This window comes from Poecilia mexicana, unplaced genomic scaffold (genome assembly GCF_051168715.1).
Source record: "Poecilia mexicana isolate PSO_F unplaced genomic scaffold, ASM5116871v1 scaffold_5, whole genome shotgun sequence".
Classification (NCBI taxonomy): domain Eukaryota; kingdom Metazoa; phylum Chordata; class Actinopteri; order Cyprinodontiformes; family Poeciliidae; genus Poecilia; species Poecilia mexicana.
Genome location: NW_028263374.1, coordinates 3,900,168 through 3,917,133, shown reverse-complemented (window position 1 = coordinate 3,917,133; position 16,966 = coordinate 3,900,168). Strand labels below are relative to the sequence as shown.

Below are 16,966 nucleotides of genomic sequence, written 5' to 3'. Positions count from 1 at the left end.
TTTGACTTTAAGACTCCTGCTTGTTGAACACCCAGTCTTTATTTCATATTAATCAAATTTATGCTCTTTGAGGATGAGTCTGTAATTGGATCAAAAGGTGTGGAAACTTTTATCCACGGTCTTAACACACAGGTCCTATCAATTTCTGTGGAACAATAAACAGAGGGAACCTAAACTTGCAATGTAACATTCAGTACCAGTGAAAAGAAGCATTAATAACTTGCAACATTTTATTGACAAGTCTGTTTATTTCATTTATAGCACAACATACAGAATAATAGCTTCACCCTGTCCAATCGCTGACCACTCGTCTCAAACTCAAAGTGTTTGTCCTTCATGATCACCCCACCATGGACCTCTTCCTCCCTCTCAGCCGTACCTCGTCAAGCTTTTTGATGACTGCCGGCGACATCTTGGAGGTGGCAGCGTAGCTCTTTAGCAGCTTCTCAAACAAAATGTCTGTGTTGGGGTGAGTACTGAGAAAGGCCTTCTCCAGGACAAACAGATCCACACCCTTGTCCTCAGGCAAAGCCGAAATGTAACTCAGGCCGAAATCGATGAAGACGAGCTCCAGTTCTGTTGCCTCTGGCCCGCGCATCAGCAGCATGTTGGAGGTAGTCAGGTCGCCGTGGATGACGTTCTCATCATGCATTTTGGCTAAGATCTGACCGACTCTCTCAGCTAGCTCGTGGAGACCTAGGTCCGTGCCGGAGTCACACCGCTGAACGGAGTTGATGTGGTCACGCAGAGTTGAGGAGCGAACGATTTCCTCCAAGAAGATGCAGTGGTACTTATAGTCCACGAAGTAGACAGCTGGAGCCGGAATACCTGATGAGGAAAAATAAAACATGGTCAAGTAAATTTACATCAGTCTGTAAAAAATAAAAAACACCAAACCAATATCGGTTTCTAAACAAAATTCAAATTTTGATCGTTTTTGGGGTTCTTTTGTAAAACTATTTAAAAAATATAAATTCAATCTGAATATTATGCGAATATAGAACTCAAAATATTGGATAAGATTTTGAGTTCACTGTAAGCAAACAAAAGCTTACAGTGAATTTTCTTAAGAAAAGTTCATTTATGAAAGACAGCAACCTAAGAGGTTTATGTGTTGCCATATTTCACACATATGTCTAAGTTTAATAAGGTGAGAGAAGAAATTCAATTGTTTTTTTTTTATTGACATTTAGCCCTTCTCGTTATGAAAAGACAGTCAGTCATCTTGATACAATAGAAAACTCAGGTTCACAGGAGAATGACTGCTTATCAATTAATAAATAGTCAATTGATAAGATCAATCAACTTTAGATGAACTCAATCGATACATGGATGTTTACTTGGAAGTTATTGTTTGTCTACTTGTTTCGACTAACTGTTATGCAATTTATTTATTTGGGCAGAGACCAAGTACATTTCATTAACCTTTTAAAAGAAGAGATGCATGATACCAGGTTATAGGGAAAACACTCCTTTCCTCCTGCAGTTCCCGGACAGGCTGATGTAATAAAATATGATTTAACAGATCGTGGTTTAAAAGCCAGTACATGCACACAAAAAATGGGTGTAATCAATTACGTACATATTTGTTAAGTCATTCAGAACTCATTAAAATCAAAAATCAACCACACCAAGCTACAGACCAATAGGCAATTCATAAAAAAATGTATTTGCCTTCATCAACAATAAGTACAAATCTGCTTTTTAACAGACATTTGCCAAATGACTAGAACTTTGTTGATGGTTCTTAAGGGAACTACTGCGTTACGGAGGGACTAAACACATGATATGAAAACATCGCTGCATGCTTTTATTATTATTATTATTATTATTATTATTATATAAATAAACACTGGGTGAATGTCTGTCGAACTTCACCAAGAACCCACCTGCTTTTCTGCAGCGCAGGATGGAGCGGACCTCATGAGCTGTTCTGCGAGAGTTCAGCTTGTCGTCCAGCTCTGGATGTCGGTAGAGTTTAGGAAACCTTTCTTTGATTATTGTCGGCTTTCCTAAGAACTCTGTCCGATACAAGCGAGCTTCCGCTCCTTGTTTGATCAACTCCGCCTTAGAGAGAAACTGTGGGACCGCCATGTCACTCCACTGAGTCCACTCAACAGAGAATGTTTTTCCTTCTTCTTCTTCTTCTGTCTTTATGGCGGTTGGCAAGCAACGTTTCAATGTGTATTTTCGCCACCCACTGGAATGGAGTGGTATGAAGGACCAAAACTAAAAATAAAAGCCGAAATATATATATTTTGTTTTCATTTTTCCTTACACACCCTTTTTCATCAAGAAATTTATATATATTTGTTTCGCCTTGTATGTTACTTTTGTCTTATTTCAAGTGTACTAAAATATTTGCACTAAAACTTAAGTCAAAAATACTTGGCAAGATTTTGTGTTTTGCAGTGTTCCAACTTTTTTGTGTTAATCTGTAATATTACAACCTCTTTTCAGGAAAAAAACAAAAACAACTTTCTATCCCATTTACTTGCACTGAGATTATAACACATGTGAAAACCTTTTACCTTCTGCCTTGGCTGGTAAATTCAGAAGATGAAAGCCAAAATGTTCAGAGTGAAGCTGTGAACTGTGTTTCAGACCAATCAGAATGCCTCAAACTGCGGTCAAACTGCAACACTAACAAAAGGTTTAAGCGGACATTATTAGCTAATCTCCGCTTTGGTCTGTCACATCTAATAAACTATTGATTAACAACTAATTGTAAGTTGATTGTTTGTATCACTAATACATTTTTTGTTAATTTGATCCACCTGTAGCTGGAATTTCACATTTTCTGCCGCTTTTTCACTGCCACGTTTTTGTAATGTGTACAGGATGTAATAAGGTTTCGGTGCACTCAGTACTAGAGGAACTCATTTTCTGGCCAAATACCAAATGCCTCGTTTACCACAAAGTTGTTAAAATTTCAGCTTCGCTTCGGTTCACACTGAAGTTAAAGGACTTAATCCCAGACGGCGCATTGAAGAGAGATGAGAAATGAGCAGAATTACATATTGCCAGGTTCTCTCATTACAAATGTGTTTCATACTTTTCTGATTTATAGTTATAAAACCAACTTTAGCCCTGGAAGACCTGAACACAGAAGAAAAAAAAGTGGAACACTTTAGAAGGTTTCATACAAACACTTTGGAGATGAAAATAGGATGTTTTCAGATTTATTTATTTTGTAATGATGTTGTAAAATTAAGTATAATATGACTCATTTCCCTTTGACTCGTGCCCTACTTGGTTTTTGGTCTGTCACATAAAATGCAAACAAAATACATTAAAATTTAACTTTGGAACATGATAAATGTGAAACATATGTTTCAGATGCTCTGAAATATGTTGGAGACACACAGCGCCACAATAAATTATCAGTATTTATTGATCAATTTTTAATTAGATAAAATCCTTCAAGATGTAGGAATATATGTTTATTGCTTGTTTTCAACACATTTATTTCTACACATCTTCTGTTATATCTGAGTCACGACACTAAACTGAATCCTGATGTTGTCAAAGTCACAGTAAAGTAACTTTAAGTTACTTTAACATATTTTTGGCTTTCGTCATGGAAAATGAGAAATTTAGACCTCTGGTATTAAGTGTGCTCAACTAAAAAGAATCCTAATTTTATTTAACCATGTTCTCTGTGGTTGCCACTCCACCTTGTATTAACTATAAGATATGCAACTGCGTATGCGCACATTCATGATGGAGTGTGATGAAGAAGCTGTGATAAAGGCAAGAAGAAACTGTTCAAAAAGTCTGGAGAAGCTTATTTTTTTGGTTCCCCACAATGAGTGGTGTCTTACCAAAGAAGGTAAAAACAGAAACAAATTAGGTCCCAAATTCCACAGATCAACTCATTTGTTCTACATTTTAGGTGGAATGAAGAACAGAAGTACTAAGAATAACTAGTGTTGTTTTATTCTGTCATTTCAGAAGCATGGTTTGTTTAATTGGAAAAAATGGCTGGCAGTGGTTGTTATCCATGCATGCCTGATGATTTGGCTAGACTGCTGATGGACGAAACTTCTCTGGACACGACCAGTGAAGAATTGCAGAAAGAAAACCAAGAACTCCAGCAGATGGTGGAAAATCAACGAAGGATGATCGAGTGCTAGAAAAACTGGCAGGAGTTCCAGGCAACAGGGCTTGGAAGCAAAATATGACAAGCTTGCAAGTGAGAATTATGCACTTCATGCTCACATCATGTCTCTTTGTGCAGAGCAAGAAAACATAGAGCTTGAACACGAGGAAATGAGAGCTGAAGTGCGTTGCCTGTTTGAGAGTCTCTCAAACAAAGACTCCGGAGGCTTTGGATGAGCTTGACAAAGGCACAGCTGTGCATTGAAAAGCGATCCGAAGACCTGGAGAGTCTTTCAGAGGAGTTAGGGCATCTCCTGAGCCAGTACAACAGAGACTGTAAAGAGATCGAGTACCTTAGCCAACAAAACATGACTTTAAAGTCTGAAAATGCTAGGCTAAGGGAAAGATTGATTGAACAGGAGAATGAGGAGCACCATCAAGAACCAGGAGAGCCAGGGACCAGTTTCAGCTCTCTGAAACTTCGGTAAGACGATGTACCAAACAGGAACACTCAGGTACTGGATACCAGCATGGATTTTCTAATCCCTCTGGTAGTTCTGGGTGGTATAACTGGCCACCTTGCTGAAACTGGTTCTAGGTTCAGTTATTCTTGCATGTCTCTATCTAGGTATACCTTTCTCTAGTGGTTCCAGTTAAGTTATTTCTTTGTAAGTCCTTGCTTTCCCCCAAATTTTTCTAGTTCTCTTATTGGGTTACTTTAGGTTCAGTTAGTCTTTTTGTCTATGTCTTTAGTGATTCTAGTTAGGTTATTAGAGCTTCTAGTTATTCTAGCTCTACGTTATTATTGTTAGGTCAGTCGTTTGTTAGTTTAGGTTTGTTTATTTTTTCCCTTATGTCTTTTTCTCTTCTAGTTTATCAGGTTTTCTTTAGTTTTAGTGTTTCTTTAGTATTAGAAATATTTTTTTTTAGTTCCCTGGGGTTGTCTGCCTTTTTGTATTCCCCTGTATATTTTCTTAGCTTCCCTATTGCCACCTTCTCCCCGCCCCTCAGTCAGTTGCTATGCCAACCACTCACACCTCCATCAGTTTTCTGTCAGCTCCTTTGTTCCCACTCAGCTTCACAGTATTTAACCTCCTCATTCTTACAACTCGCTGGAGCCTTGTCTTGTTTCGTTCGTCTTTCACCAGTGCTACCCAGTGTTCAAGTTATTTTGCTGCCTTGACTTTGTATTTTCTCAGATTATTCATTAAATCCACAAAACTCAACTTCTGCCTCCTCTTCTCTGCATTTGGGTCCACACTTCAACATCCAATCATGACAGTTATGGAGGGGAAACAGATTATTTCAGGTAGCTAATATATTTGCATCCTCCTCCCTCCCCCTCAAGTAACTTTGGCATATAAAGAGCAAATGTTTCCAAATTCTCAATGTGTGCTTGTATGATTGATCCACCAAAAATTAGCAAATACATTTTTTTATCCAGCAATCTGTAATATTTTACAGATAAATACAGAGCAGGATTTTCCTGATAGCTATTACTTCTTACATATAAAAACTAAAATAAAAAATGGATATTGTAATTAAATATTGTCAGCTAATTCATCTTGGGAAAGACTGATGACTTGACTGATATCCAGAAGACGTCATTGACACTCTACCCAAGGAGAGGAAGCCTCAAGGGGCATCGCTAAAGAAACAGACTGAATGAATCCCAACCAAGTTATCAGACAAATAAAACATTTATTTACACAGACACACTTTAGAATACTCGCCTTCTCTGTCAGTGTATTCCATATGTATGTATATTGGGCATGTTCTGACTTATTGGAAAAGAAAAAGAAAAAAAGTTAAATCCAGCAGGTTTGGAAAGTTCCTCATTGCAAGCACTCAAAGACCCGTCAAGCGTGGTTTCACCTCACAGCTTCTGTTGTGTTGGTGGAAGCCAATCATCTGACCAAACGACATAAAGGAGTTTTGACCAGCGGTCAGTAGAAAAGGATTATCGTCTCACAGGCAACAGAAAGACGGTGTGTAAAAACTCAAATGAAATATGTGTTTCTTCAGTCTCGCCTTCCAACTAACAGTAAACTTTGGTTAAAACTTGATGTGAATCAAGTTAAAGTCGCTTGAAATCATTCAATGAGTTGAAAGCAGCACGTTTAAGAAAGAGGTCGTTTGAAAACGTGGAAGAACCGTGGATTCTTGAGAGAGAAGAACAAATCTCGATCTGACAAAGCAGACTGCAGGCAAATCGGTCAGAAAAACTGAGATGCTGTCGGATCCCAGCCTCTCTGGCTGCACTGAGGACAAAGTCCAACACCCAAAAAAACCCATTTGTTATTGTATTTGTTGAATCTCAAGTGAAAATGCGTAATAAACATTTTTAATGTTTAGCAATTAAAAAACAACTGAGTGAAAGGTAAATTGACACGTTGTACACCTTCCCCATCTCTTTGCTTCATGTCACAAAGAGATGGACTATATGGGATGGCGATTCTCCTTAATTATGGAGTTAAATAATGTGGATTATTAATTAAACTGTATAGAATGCGCTCCAGGTGGTCCTAAAAACACTTCCATCTTCTTGTCTGGTCACTGCTGGTCTTTTGGACCAACACAGACTCATAGTAAAGGTCACAGTCAGAATTGTGACCACAGATGTTATAAACAACACATGCTCTTGGACTCAATGCTCTGAATGTCAAAATAATCCTAGGGAGGTACTAATGTACATTTTAGAGACAAAATTTCATCTCAGGTATAAAGTTAACATTTTGGATCTTACTGGAGAAGTAAAAAAAAAAATAACCTAAACAAAACAAGAAAAGCGATTTAAAAAAAATAAATAAATAAAAGAAAGGTGGCCTCCTGTTCAAAGGGTTATGTGGCGCCAGGGTATGTGGAGCAGCAGCTGTCCGCTTTGGCCCTTTCCACATTCGGGCAGAGTCATGCTGGACTGAAGATGGAGAGGTTACGCTGGCTGTCATTGCGGAGCAGCGGCCGCCGGGCTGCTCATGGCGTTTGTGTTAGCCGATAAGACGGTGGAGCCGCTGAGAGGGCCGAGGGCAGTGGAGGCTGGCAAGGCAGAGATACCTAACATGGAGACAAGCAGGTAAAAAGTGGGCAAAACGACAATAAACAATATCATGGTAGACTAGAAGCTGTTGATAGTCTGCTAAAGCAGAAACAGGAGTTGCGCAAAGCTTTGCTAACGTCGAGAAGAAAAAAAAAAAAAAAACAATTTCGCAATTTCAGTGTTTCCGTTAAATAAGACTTGAAATTAAAATCACACGTCCATAAGTTAGTTCACGCAATAAATCTTTAAAAATCATGGCAGCGACGGATGTTAGTTGCATAAGATATTCATAACTCAGCCAAGGCGCCAGCGATCATCATCCATCAGCCGTCAGAGACATCGGCGTCTTATTCCGGCGACGGAGCGACAAGCCCCGCCTACTTGGACCGGCTAAGTATGCGGCGTTTCGGGGGAATTATAGTCTGTTATTTTAGACAAGAGCTACGGATTCAACACGTTGGAATGACAGTTTATTTTTATGTAAGCCGTTGGAGCCAGCCGCACATTGTCTGAAAAAAGCAAAAACAAACAATTACAATCCACGAAGAAGACTACTGCCTGTCTTCTTCTTCGTGGTTTTTGCCACGAAGTAACGTCCGGCTGTTGATCACGTGACTCGTGTGGTCCGAAAGAAGTGTCTGTATTATATCCATTTCGGTAACGGTGAAAAACCACCTTCTCCCAATGCAACAACGTTTTATCGAAAAACATGTCGTTTTTGTTTTCAAAATGGCCGTGTTTCCAATAAGCAAATTTATTTTCGGAATTTCAATTTGCGCAGTTCTATTATTTACGGAAACGCAGCTACTGTGGAATTGCAAGTAGAAAACTTCCCGTTCATTGTCTTTTCTATTATTGCACTGCATCATTTTCCATCTTCTTCCTTTGCCTCACAGACCGGCTTTTATGCAGCAATGGTCAAATTTCTCACAGTTTAAAAACTGTAAAATATCTTTGTCAGATTCCACCTATTCTACTTGAAACGAAGAGAAACTTTAAGATATGTTGAACCTGGTAATGAACCGGAATAATCAAGGGGAACAGCAATGACAAATTATAAAACTCCTCAACTTTTCATCCCGCAGTCGGTCGTAGCAGATGGCCACTCATACTGAATTGAATTGAACTGAAGTTTGATACAGAAAAATTAGGAAAGTCTTTTTCAGAAATGTGACAATAAGAGTGAAGCATGTCTCCTCACCAGTAACCATGCTGGCTGCAGTAACAGCAGGGTTACCGCCTGGCAAGTTGGCTGATCCAGCCATACAAGACTGCTCCTTCACAATGGAGACTGTGAACAACAAGCAATATAAATGAAAAAAATTGTTTGTTTTTTTTGTTATGTTTTGTTTTATTAATCCCACTCTCATTGTGGATTAAAACTGCGCCCTGGGACTCTTACAGAAGTACGGGTGGTCCATTGCCTCGCGGGCGGTCACTCGGGCCTGGTGGTCGTAGCGCAGAAGCTTGTCGAGGAAATCCAGAGCCTCGGCGCTGACCAGGTGCTGATTCTCGCTGTGGACGAAGCGCTCCCACCGTTTACGAGAATGTCTGCAGGGAAACAGAAACAGCTGTCAAACAGACTGTCCTGCTATGATTAAATTATCTTAAGGAAACTGCTTTTATACACTGCAAAAACACAGAATCTTAAGTACTTTTGGTCTAGTTTTTAGTGTAAATATCTTAGTCCACTTGAAATAAGACAAAGCAACTGACAAGTAACTTTACAGCAAGAGATAGAGGCTTGTTTAAAGTCAATATTTTCTTAATATTGATGAAAAAGTGGCAGATAAATTAACTTATAACATGGAAAATATAATCTACCAATGGATCTAGCACTTTTTCATCAATATTATTGAATCATTTACTGAAAACAAGCTCCTATGCCTTTCTGGAATGTTACTTGTAAGTTATTTTCATTTTATTTCAAATGTACTAAGATATTTGAACTAAAAACTAGCAAAAACTAGACCAAAATTATTCGGTAAGATTGTGTGTTTTTGCAGTGTAGATCCAACTTCACCAGTGGATGTCATGGTCAGAAAAGGCCAGCAGTAACCAGCAGGCTGTCTTTAACATCCCGTCTCTGAGGGAAACAACTCATACCTTCCCAGAATGTCATTGAAGCGAGGTTCCAGCTCGATGCTGTACTTGTCAATATAATCGTAGAGGTCTTCTGTTCCCAAAACCTTGGCTATTCTCACCAACTGCATGAGAACAAAACAAACAATCTTGTCAGTAGAGAAATAAAAAATAAACCTTGTTGATGAGAAAGATAAGCTTCTAAACACATGTGAAAATTACAAGAATTATAGTGTGGGCAGAAGGCCTAAAAACACCCTCAGAATATATTTCTGAGAATACGCGATATACACCGCAAAAATTTAAATCTGTTATTAACCAACGTTATAATTCCAGTGGTGAACTGTGATTCTCTGATCAAATAGCAAAGAAACAACAAAAAAAGGTAGTCGCTGTCATCTCACACATCCTGAGGTAACCGCTAACCAGTTAGCTTTTGAAAACAGAAGTTACAGTCCAGGTCAGCCACTCCTTTTAAAAACTGTAGTTGTGACAGGGGAAAATATAAAAGTCCCACAAAACAGGAGCTAAATAACGACAAATGAACTGTCAAAGATCAACAACCAGCCGTTTGCTGTACACTTTAGTTTTACTTGAGTCATTTTATTATAAAATATTTCTACTAAAATGTCTGAATTCTCTACTGACTGAGAATGAAGAACAAACATGTTTTAACCAAAAATTCTCCCCCCACACACACACACACACACACACACACACACACACACACACACACACACACACACACGTTTTGTTAAAGTTCTGTAATGTTTTTATTGAAATAAAGTGCTTTGGAAACATTTTCTTTTGCCTGTTTTATTTTTTTTACTTGTATGAATTATTTTCATCCTTAAATTGCCAAAATTTAAACGTAACTTTACATTTGGAAATTGTAAAGTTAAATCCGATTTTGGCCGATACCATTTTTTTTTTGGTCAGAAATGTTGATAAATGTAGCAGGAAAGTCGCTAAGTTGCAAAAATGAGGTGACTATTTACATGTCTGTAAATGTGCAGACATGACCTGGTGGGCGGGGCTAAAGGCCAAACCTCTCTAACAGGAAAACAGAAGAGAACAATTGATGATTTTTAGACCTTTGTTGAGGTAGATAAGATCAGCTTCACATGCAAGTATCACATAAATTAAGGTGCACCCTTACCTTACACTAGAGTCAGCTAAAACATCGTAGAAAAGAAATGTAGTGCACTTTACCTGATCGTAGTTGTCATGACCATGGAAAAATGGTTCCTTCCTGAAGATCATGCTGGCCAACATGCAGCCCAAGCTCCACATGTCCAGACTGTAGTCGTACATCTGCAACACAGAGTGGAAGAGTTAAAGTACCTGAACTGTTTAAAACATGGAACAAACCCAAACATTTCCAACATCACTTTTCAAAATGCCTATTTTTAACTCACTTATATTGTAAACTCGTGGTGCGAAACAACAAGAAGTGATAATAGTTCAAAATTCAAACATACGGGCGGAGCCTGTAGTAATTCTCAAAGTTTAGATCAGTATCTGCTTTGGTTGTCCTCCCTTCAAAGGGAAGACACACTTCTTAAGAGCAGAACTAACAACTCAGTCAAAAATAATCCTAGTGATGCTTGATGGCACCGATTTCCTTTCCGATCCAATACAGAGTAAAATCGAAGCCGGTATCAACGATACCGATCCGATACTTTGTACAAAAACACTTAATTTGCCTGTTAAATCTGAAAAAAAATATATATATATATATAAATCCTGGCTTCATAAAAAGACCACAAGACATCACTCTAATGTATTTATTTTAAACTTAGAAGTACTTTGACATAGCAGTATTATTTATTATATCTAAGCTATTTTAACAACAGTGGAAAATCATACAAAATATGTGAAAATGTTTCAAACTTAAAAAGAAAGAAAATTAGTAAAATAATACTCCTACTACAATAAATCCCTGTGTAATTTTTAAGAACTACTACAAAATGAAAGCTGAAACAGATCCATGTCTGACTGAGCAGCAGCAGCACTTGGACATTACATCCTTTGTGCATTACACACTGACCAGGCGGAAGAAAAAGTAGTTCCACGTCAACCCGGTGTCATTTAGGCAAAATCTCAATAATTTAGACACTTTCTAACGTGCTCTTGTTCTGCTACATTATCTCAAATGACTGAAATATTGAAAGTGTTGATATTTGGATTTGAGAATCGATCTTTAGGATTAAAGGTTTGATATCAGAAGTATTGATATTTCAGTATCGATCTGGCCAACCAGCTTTTCTATCATTCAAAAGAAGCAACAAACGGCGCCTCGCTCAATATTTTTTATTTCAAATCTCTGATTATGAGTTTTTGGTTTTTAGTACTACACAACAGGAAACAGAGTTTAAATGATCATTTTAATTGACTAAAAGTTTTGCTCTAGTTTAAAAATATATACATAGTAATTACTTTACATGCGTCACATGACGCTCAGTGAGAATCTAGCTGCCGGCTAGCTAATACAAGCTAACATGAAATCCCTCCCTCAGCCGTACCTGGTAGTCCACCAAGAGCTCAGGTCCTTTGAAGTAGCGCGAGGCGACTCTCACATTGTACTCCTGTCCTGGATGGTAAAACTCTGCCAGGCCCCAATCAATAAGCCGCAGCTGCGAGAGCAAAAACAGGACGTTACGATCCATCGTGACGGACCTGTTGGGTTTTTACTGGCCAGCAATGATTTCTGTTCATCCTCGATGTCTGATTATTCAGGTTTTTCTTTAGCGCGTGCAAACCGATTCTGTCTCCTTCGACAATTCAATGTAACCATCATAAAACAGAAACATATGAAAGAAAACGCTGGTGTTGGTCACACATTATGGAGAGATTTTGGTATTCTTGTCGACCTTTCGATGCTCGTGATCGATCATGACGTTATGTGGCTTCACATCTCTGTGCATGATTCCCATGCTGTGGCAGTAATCGAGAGCCTGCAGACGACATGGCATAAACATGACGTTTACACACATACAGGATGACACACAAAAGGTAAATGGACAAAAAATAATAATACAGCCAGATGTTTTCACCGAGTAACTGATCATCACCATCTTCAGCTAATATTTAAAAATTGCATCATCAGGCAAGCAAAAATATAAAGTTAAGTGGGAATTTTGGTATTTTAAAGACCAAAATGGCAGTAATTTTATGTAAGGAAGATAAAATAAGAAAGCATGCAAAAGGACAATTTTCCAAATCAGTTTATTTCAATAATAACAATAAAAAAATTAAAAAAAATTAAAAAAAACTTATTAAACTTTAACAAAAACATCAGCTGTGTGTCTGTGTCTGGTGAAGTTTTGGTTAAAATGTGTTTGTTCTTCATTCTGTGGGTTGAGAATCCAGAAATTTTACTCAAGTCATAATACCATAAGGCCGTTGGCTACAATGCTGACATTTAATGAAATGTAAAAGGCTAGACATAAGGTAGATACATTTCACATTTAGTTCTGTTTTTTTGTTGTTGTTGAAATGCCAGTTTTTATCTGAGTGGCTGTGATAAAAACTCAGCCGTTGCTTACGGTTCTAATGGAAATTTAGTTTTACAAACGGCAGGATTCTTATCATGGTAGTTAATAAAAATCAATAACTGTTTCATTCCTAGTACGAATAATTCGAGGCTCAACTGTTAAAGCAAACACTATGTTGACTGTTGTTTACGGCTGTTTGACTGCGTCATTTTCCAAGCACACAAAACAAAGCGCTCACCTTGAGGATCTCGTACATGTAGAAGCGAATGTCATAGTCTGTCAGAGTTTGGTACAGTTGCTACAGATCAAAACAGTCATTAAATTAGCAATTTTAAACTGATTACACACATTCATAAAGCACGTACAATAACAATACTCTGCATCATGACAGTCGAACTTATCAAAAAATGAAATCAAAAGACAACACACTCACGCGGACACACACTGGAGAGCAGCACATGAAGACTTACAACGTCATGCACCACAATGAAGAAACAGTTAAGTTAAAGTTCTGTTCTCACCTTAAAGTCTGTGTTGTTTACATGCTCAAAGACCAAAGCAGGTGTCCGGGACTAAAAAAAAGAAAATCCAGAATGAAACTGGTTTGTATTTGAGTTTTGTCAATTTAAAACGATTTTATCTATGGAGTCGGAGCCTCTGCATAAACTCAAACAGGAAGGGAAGCTGTGGACGTGCAGACACTAATAGCACTGGGTACAAATCTACTGGGATGTTTTTAAGGTTCATTATATTGATAAGCATGGTCAGTCGTTTCCTGGGTGACTAATAATCATAGCAGGGCTCTCTCCGGGAAACATGCAACATGACAGAAATAGGTCAAAACGCGAGTACGGTGCTGTGATTAGATGAGACGTATTGCATCACTTCCTGTTGCACTTTATGAAACCGTTTGTGTTTGAGACTCTCTTATTGATTTGATCTAAATTCTCTGTCCTGAGACCTTACTGGTTTATTCTACCACATAAACACTTTAAAAACATTTCCTGTTGCTACATTTACTTTTTGGTGGCGACCATGATAGGAGTTTGTACTCCTATCGCAGAGCCTCCTCCTCTTTCTTCCTCTGTGTGTATCAGATGTTTAGTTACTTCACTGCCTGCATTAGTGATTATAATAATGATCTTTCTGATTGGCTGCCACTCAATTTGTCAAGCTGCTAAACTCCTCTAGCTAGTGTGGTAAGGTACGGAGAACGCTGCTGATGCTCATCCAACCAAAACATTTCTGTGTAAAGTGACCAGAACTCTACTTTTCAATCAATTCAATTGGGGATAGTTACCTATTTTGCAAATGTACTTCTTATGAGAGAGCCCAGGAACATTAAGACCAGCGGTGTCCAAATTTATTTTGGCTTGGGGGGCCACAAATTTAAAGTTGTAACCTACTGATGAGCATCGACAAACTAAACACATTATTATATTATTTTAATGAAACAAGCAGAGTAGTTTGATTTCTGTAGGACAGTGTAGAATAGAAACTTTAAAAAAAAGAGGAAGGTTTGACCAATTAAAAGGAATAAAACAACAGCAAACATTGTAAATTTGTTGGGTTGATCTTTTTTTCTTCACAATGTATGATGATGATCATTTTTTAACAACTGAAGGCAACATAACTATTTGACTGTGCTATAAAATGATACTATGTTGCTGGAAAACACATAGTACTGCCCCTTTAAAAATATGTCTCTGCACATTGTCTGAGCTGGAGAACCAAATTTAGGGCGTTATGGAAACGTCGTCGAGGACCGCCTGCAATTGTTCCGAGGACTGCAAACAGCCCCTGGGGCCACACTTTGGACACCTCTGATTTAAAACTACTTGCATTGCAACCACATAAATCTATCCATAACCAGGACTCACTTAACCATATACTTACAAACACACATTTCCCAAGCCCCACAGAAAACGATAAGCTGGTGCAAGTGGTAGGTTGGCAACTCTATTGGTACAGCAGTGACATTTCAGAACCCTAACAATAATTACTGTCGTAAACAGAAAAAACAAACCAAAGTGTGCCATATGTACTTACTACGGGGTCCTTTACTATATCGATGAGAGAAATAATATTAGGACCTCCACGCAGGTTTTCTAAAATCTTGATCTCGCGTTTGATTTTCTTCTTCTTCACTGGCTAAAAGAGAAATTGTTAAGCAGCGTTAGAAAAATCAGCCTTTCACTTTGTTAAGGCATTGTCCCGTTAGGGCTTACCTTTAGGATTTTTACCACCACCTTCTGGTTGTTGGTGATGTTTATTGCCTCGAACACTTCGCTGTACTTGCCACGTCCCAACTTGCGCACCAACTGAAAGTCATCTTGATTTCTTTGAGGAAAGAACGAGAGGAAATGTTACTTTTCTCGACGAGGACTTTGAAAGTGTTGATCATAAAATGCCCCGAGTCATTTACCCCCATTCCACAACATGTGACTCATAGTCCCAGTATTCCCTCGGGCGATGAGTGTTGACCTCTGTGTACACTCGTGCCCGGCTTGGCAAAGGCCCTGACATGTCTGACAGCTTGGCAGTGGCAGCTTTGGCTTAGGTATGGCTGGAAAGAAGGGAAACGGGGGATGGGTGGGTGACGGGTTTGCCTGAGGATGGGGAAGGGGAGGGGGTGAGGTCCCCCAAAGGTACAGTGGAGAAACTGACAAAAGATGAGATAAAAGAGTGGGAGCAGAGTGTTAGATTGGACTAGAAGAGAAAATATTCAGGTCAGTTCATCTTCATAGCACCAACACACAATAAACGTCAAACAAGTCATTTTAATTTTATAATTCAATCACAAACAAAGGATCCTAATACAAATGGGAACAACACGAAGACAAAATACGTTTTATGCGCGTCATGTTTAACACTGCCGTAAGTGTCCTCATATCAGGTTTCCTCCCAGTTCCAGCACTGCTCAACATGTAGTAAAAAGCGAATAGCGCCATCTAGTGTTTGCAACGGTTCTTTTAAAGGAAACTTTAAAATAGCGGGCCTCTTGTCATCGCTGCGTGCTTTAAAGAGATATTAAATACTAGATACTTGTTATCGCGATAATGGATTATCTGTGGACACGCAGGAACAAAAACAATATTTACTAAAACTTTAACTTCCAAGAAGAAGTCATCATTATTATTAATATAATAACTTGGATTCCCCAGTGTACTTCAGTCCCACGTTGTCAGGACTATGCATGTGCTAGAACCTCGTATTTTGAAAGCTAATAATGTTTTCCTTCTAGCACATGTTAAGGTGAGCAGCAGATTACCGTCTCGAAGCTTCCCCGTTGCAGTAACTGCTAATCACAGGAACACATCTGACGCTCATTTCCAGAGTCCTCCCTGTTACAAGCAGCGCGTAAGCAAATATTTACCCTATTTATCAATCTGCCGAGCGAAGTCGATTTCGACGAGCCATCAGTCCTGGTCACAGTTCGGTCCAATGGGCCAGGGTAGGGTTTCTGCCGTATCAAAGACAAATCTGGCCCACCGCATATACGTTGCTAAATCTTGTAACGGAGGCCGAGGAGGGACAACATTGTTCTCAGAGGCGAATCATCTCCGCAGGAATAACGTTTTTTATGTGAAAAGACGCAATTCAATTATTTATGAAAAATTACGAACTGAATCCAGAGAAAGCTATATTTTAACAATTTATTAGTAGGTAGTTTTATCTGAACATTCTCTCACAACTGGCCCTATTAGGACATTCATGATGTGTATCCCAAAATGAAATGAGTTTGACACTCCAGGTCTTCTTTCTTGTTCTTAATAGGCTCACATTTTTAATTTTGTGAACATTTGTGCTACCTTATTATCACTTTTGGTCCATTGTCATCAAAATGCACAAATAATCACCAAATTGTGCTATATATATATAAATTATTCCTCAAAAGACGTTTCCATTCCCCTCTTTACTTTTAACAGTATTTACATAGACAAATATACAATGACATTAACACTGGTTGGTAATCTATGATACCTTTTTACTGTTTAATGATTTAAATGCTTGCGGTATGAAAGAAAATGTTATCTTGTTTCTTGAGAATAAGGAAGCAGCTCAAATAAGGATTTCAATGGAAGAGTACTGTCTTTCTCACCTTCCTCATAATTCTGCTTCCGGTGTATTTCACTTATTAGAATAACGCAGGGTAATGAATCAAACCTAATTTATCTACAAGATTAATGCAGACGTGGACATAAAACACTTTCGGGGATGGGGATAAAGAGACCCTAAGCGAAACAAA

General features: G+C 38.4%; 2 protein-coding genes across 3 annotated transcripts; both read right to left on the bottom strand.

Annotated features, from left to right (window-relative positions):
* Positions 1-228: 228 nt before the first annotated feature.
* Positions 229-2,152, bottom strand: tp53rk (TP53 regulating kinase). Its single transcript, XM_015006147.2, has 2 exons — positions 1,890-2,152; positions 229-828 (listed from the first exon to the last, which is right to left on the bottom strand). The coding sequence occupies exons 1-2, from the start codon at positions 2,092-2,094 to the stop codon at positions 341-343; spliced, it is 693 nt and encodes a 230-aa protein (XP_014861633.2). The 5' UTR covers positions 2,095-2,152; the 3' UTR covers positions 229-340.
* A 3,630-nt stretch (positions 2,153-5,782) lies between these two features.
* Positions 5,783-16,246, bottom strand: LOC106929316 (casein kinase II subunit alpha). Of its 2 annotated transcripts, none has more exons than XM_015006159.2 (13): positions 16,094-16,246; positions 15,143-15,379; positions 14,946-15,057; positions 14,767-14,868; positions 13,239-13,289; positions 12,956-13,015; positions 12,094-12,177; positions 11,746-11,856; positions 10,433-10,534; positions 9,245-9,345; positions 8,541-8,689; positions 8,340-8,429; positions 5,783-7,155 (listed from the first exon to the last, which is right to left on the bottom strand). In XM_015006159.2, exons 2-13 carry the CDS (start codon positions 15,241-15,243, stop codon positions 7,046-7,048), a joined length of 1,173 nt encoding a protein of 390 aa, XP_014861645.1. In that variant the 5' UTR covers positions 15,244-15,379; positions 16,094-16,246; the 3' UTR covers positions 5,783-7,045. The 2 variants fall into 2 exon arrangements, with proteins under 2 accessions (XP_014861645.1, XP_014861648.1); XM_015006162.2 differs by having other exon boundaries at positions 15,143-15,283.
* Between the last annotated feature and the right edge of the window lie 720 nt (positions 16,247-16,966).

Excerpts from the sequence above, each read along its gene's own strand:
- tp53rk (XM_015006147.2), bottom strand. The coding sequence starts at position 2,094 with ATGGCGGTCCCACAGTTTCTCTCTAAGGCGGAGTTGATCAAACAAGGA. Across the intron at positions 829-1,889 it reads CCTGCGCTGCAGAAAAGCAG|GTATTCCGGCTCCAGCTGTC; the intron begins GTGGGTTCTTGG and ends TTTCCTCATCAG.
- LOC106929316 (XM_015006159.2), bottom strand. The coding sequence starts at position 15,243 with ATGTCAGGGCCTTTGCCAAGCCGGGCACGAGTGTACACAGAGGTCAAC. Across the intron at positions 15,058-15,142 it reads TCACATGTTGTGGAATGGGG|AAATCAAGATGACTTTCAGT; the intron begins GTAAATGACTCG and ends CTTTCCTCAAAG. Across the intron at positions 7,156-8,339 it reads TGCAGCCAGCATGGTTACTG|GTATCTCTGCCTTGCCAGCC; the intron begins GTGAGGAGACAT and ends TCTCCATGTTAG.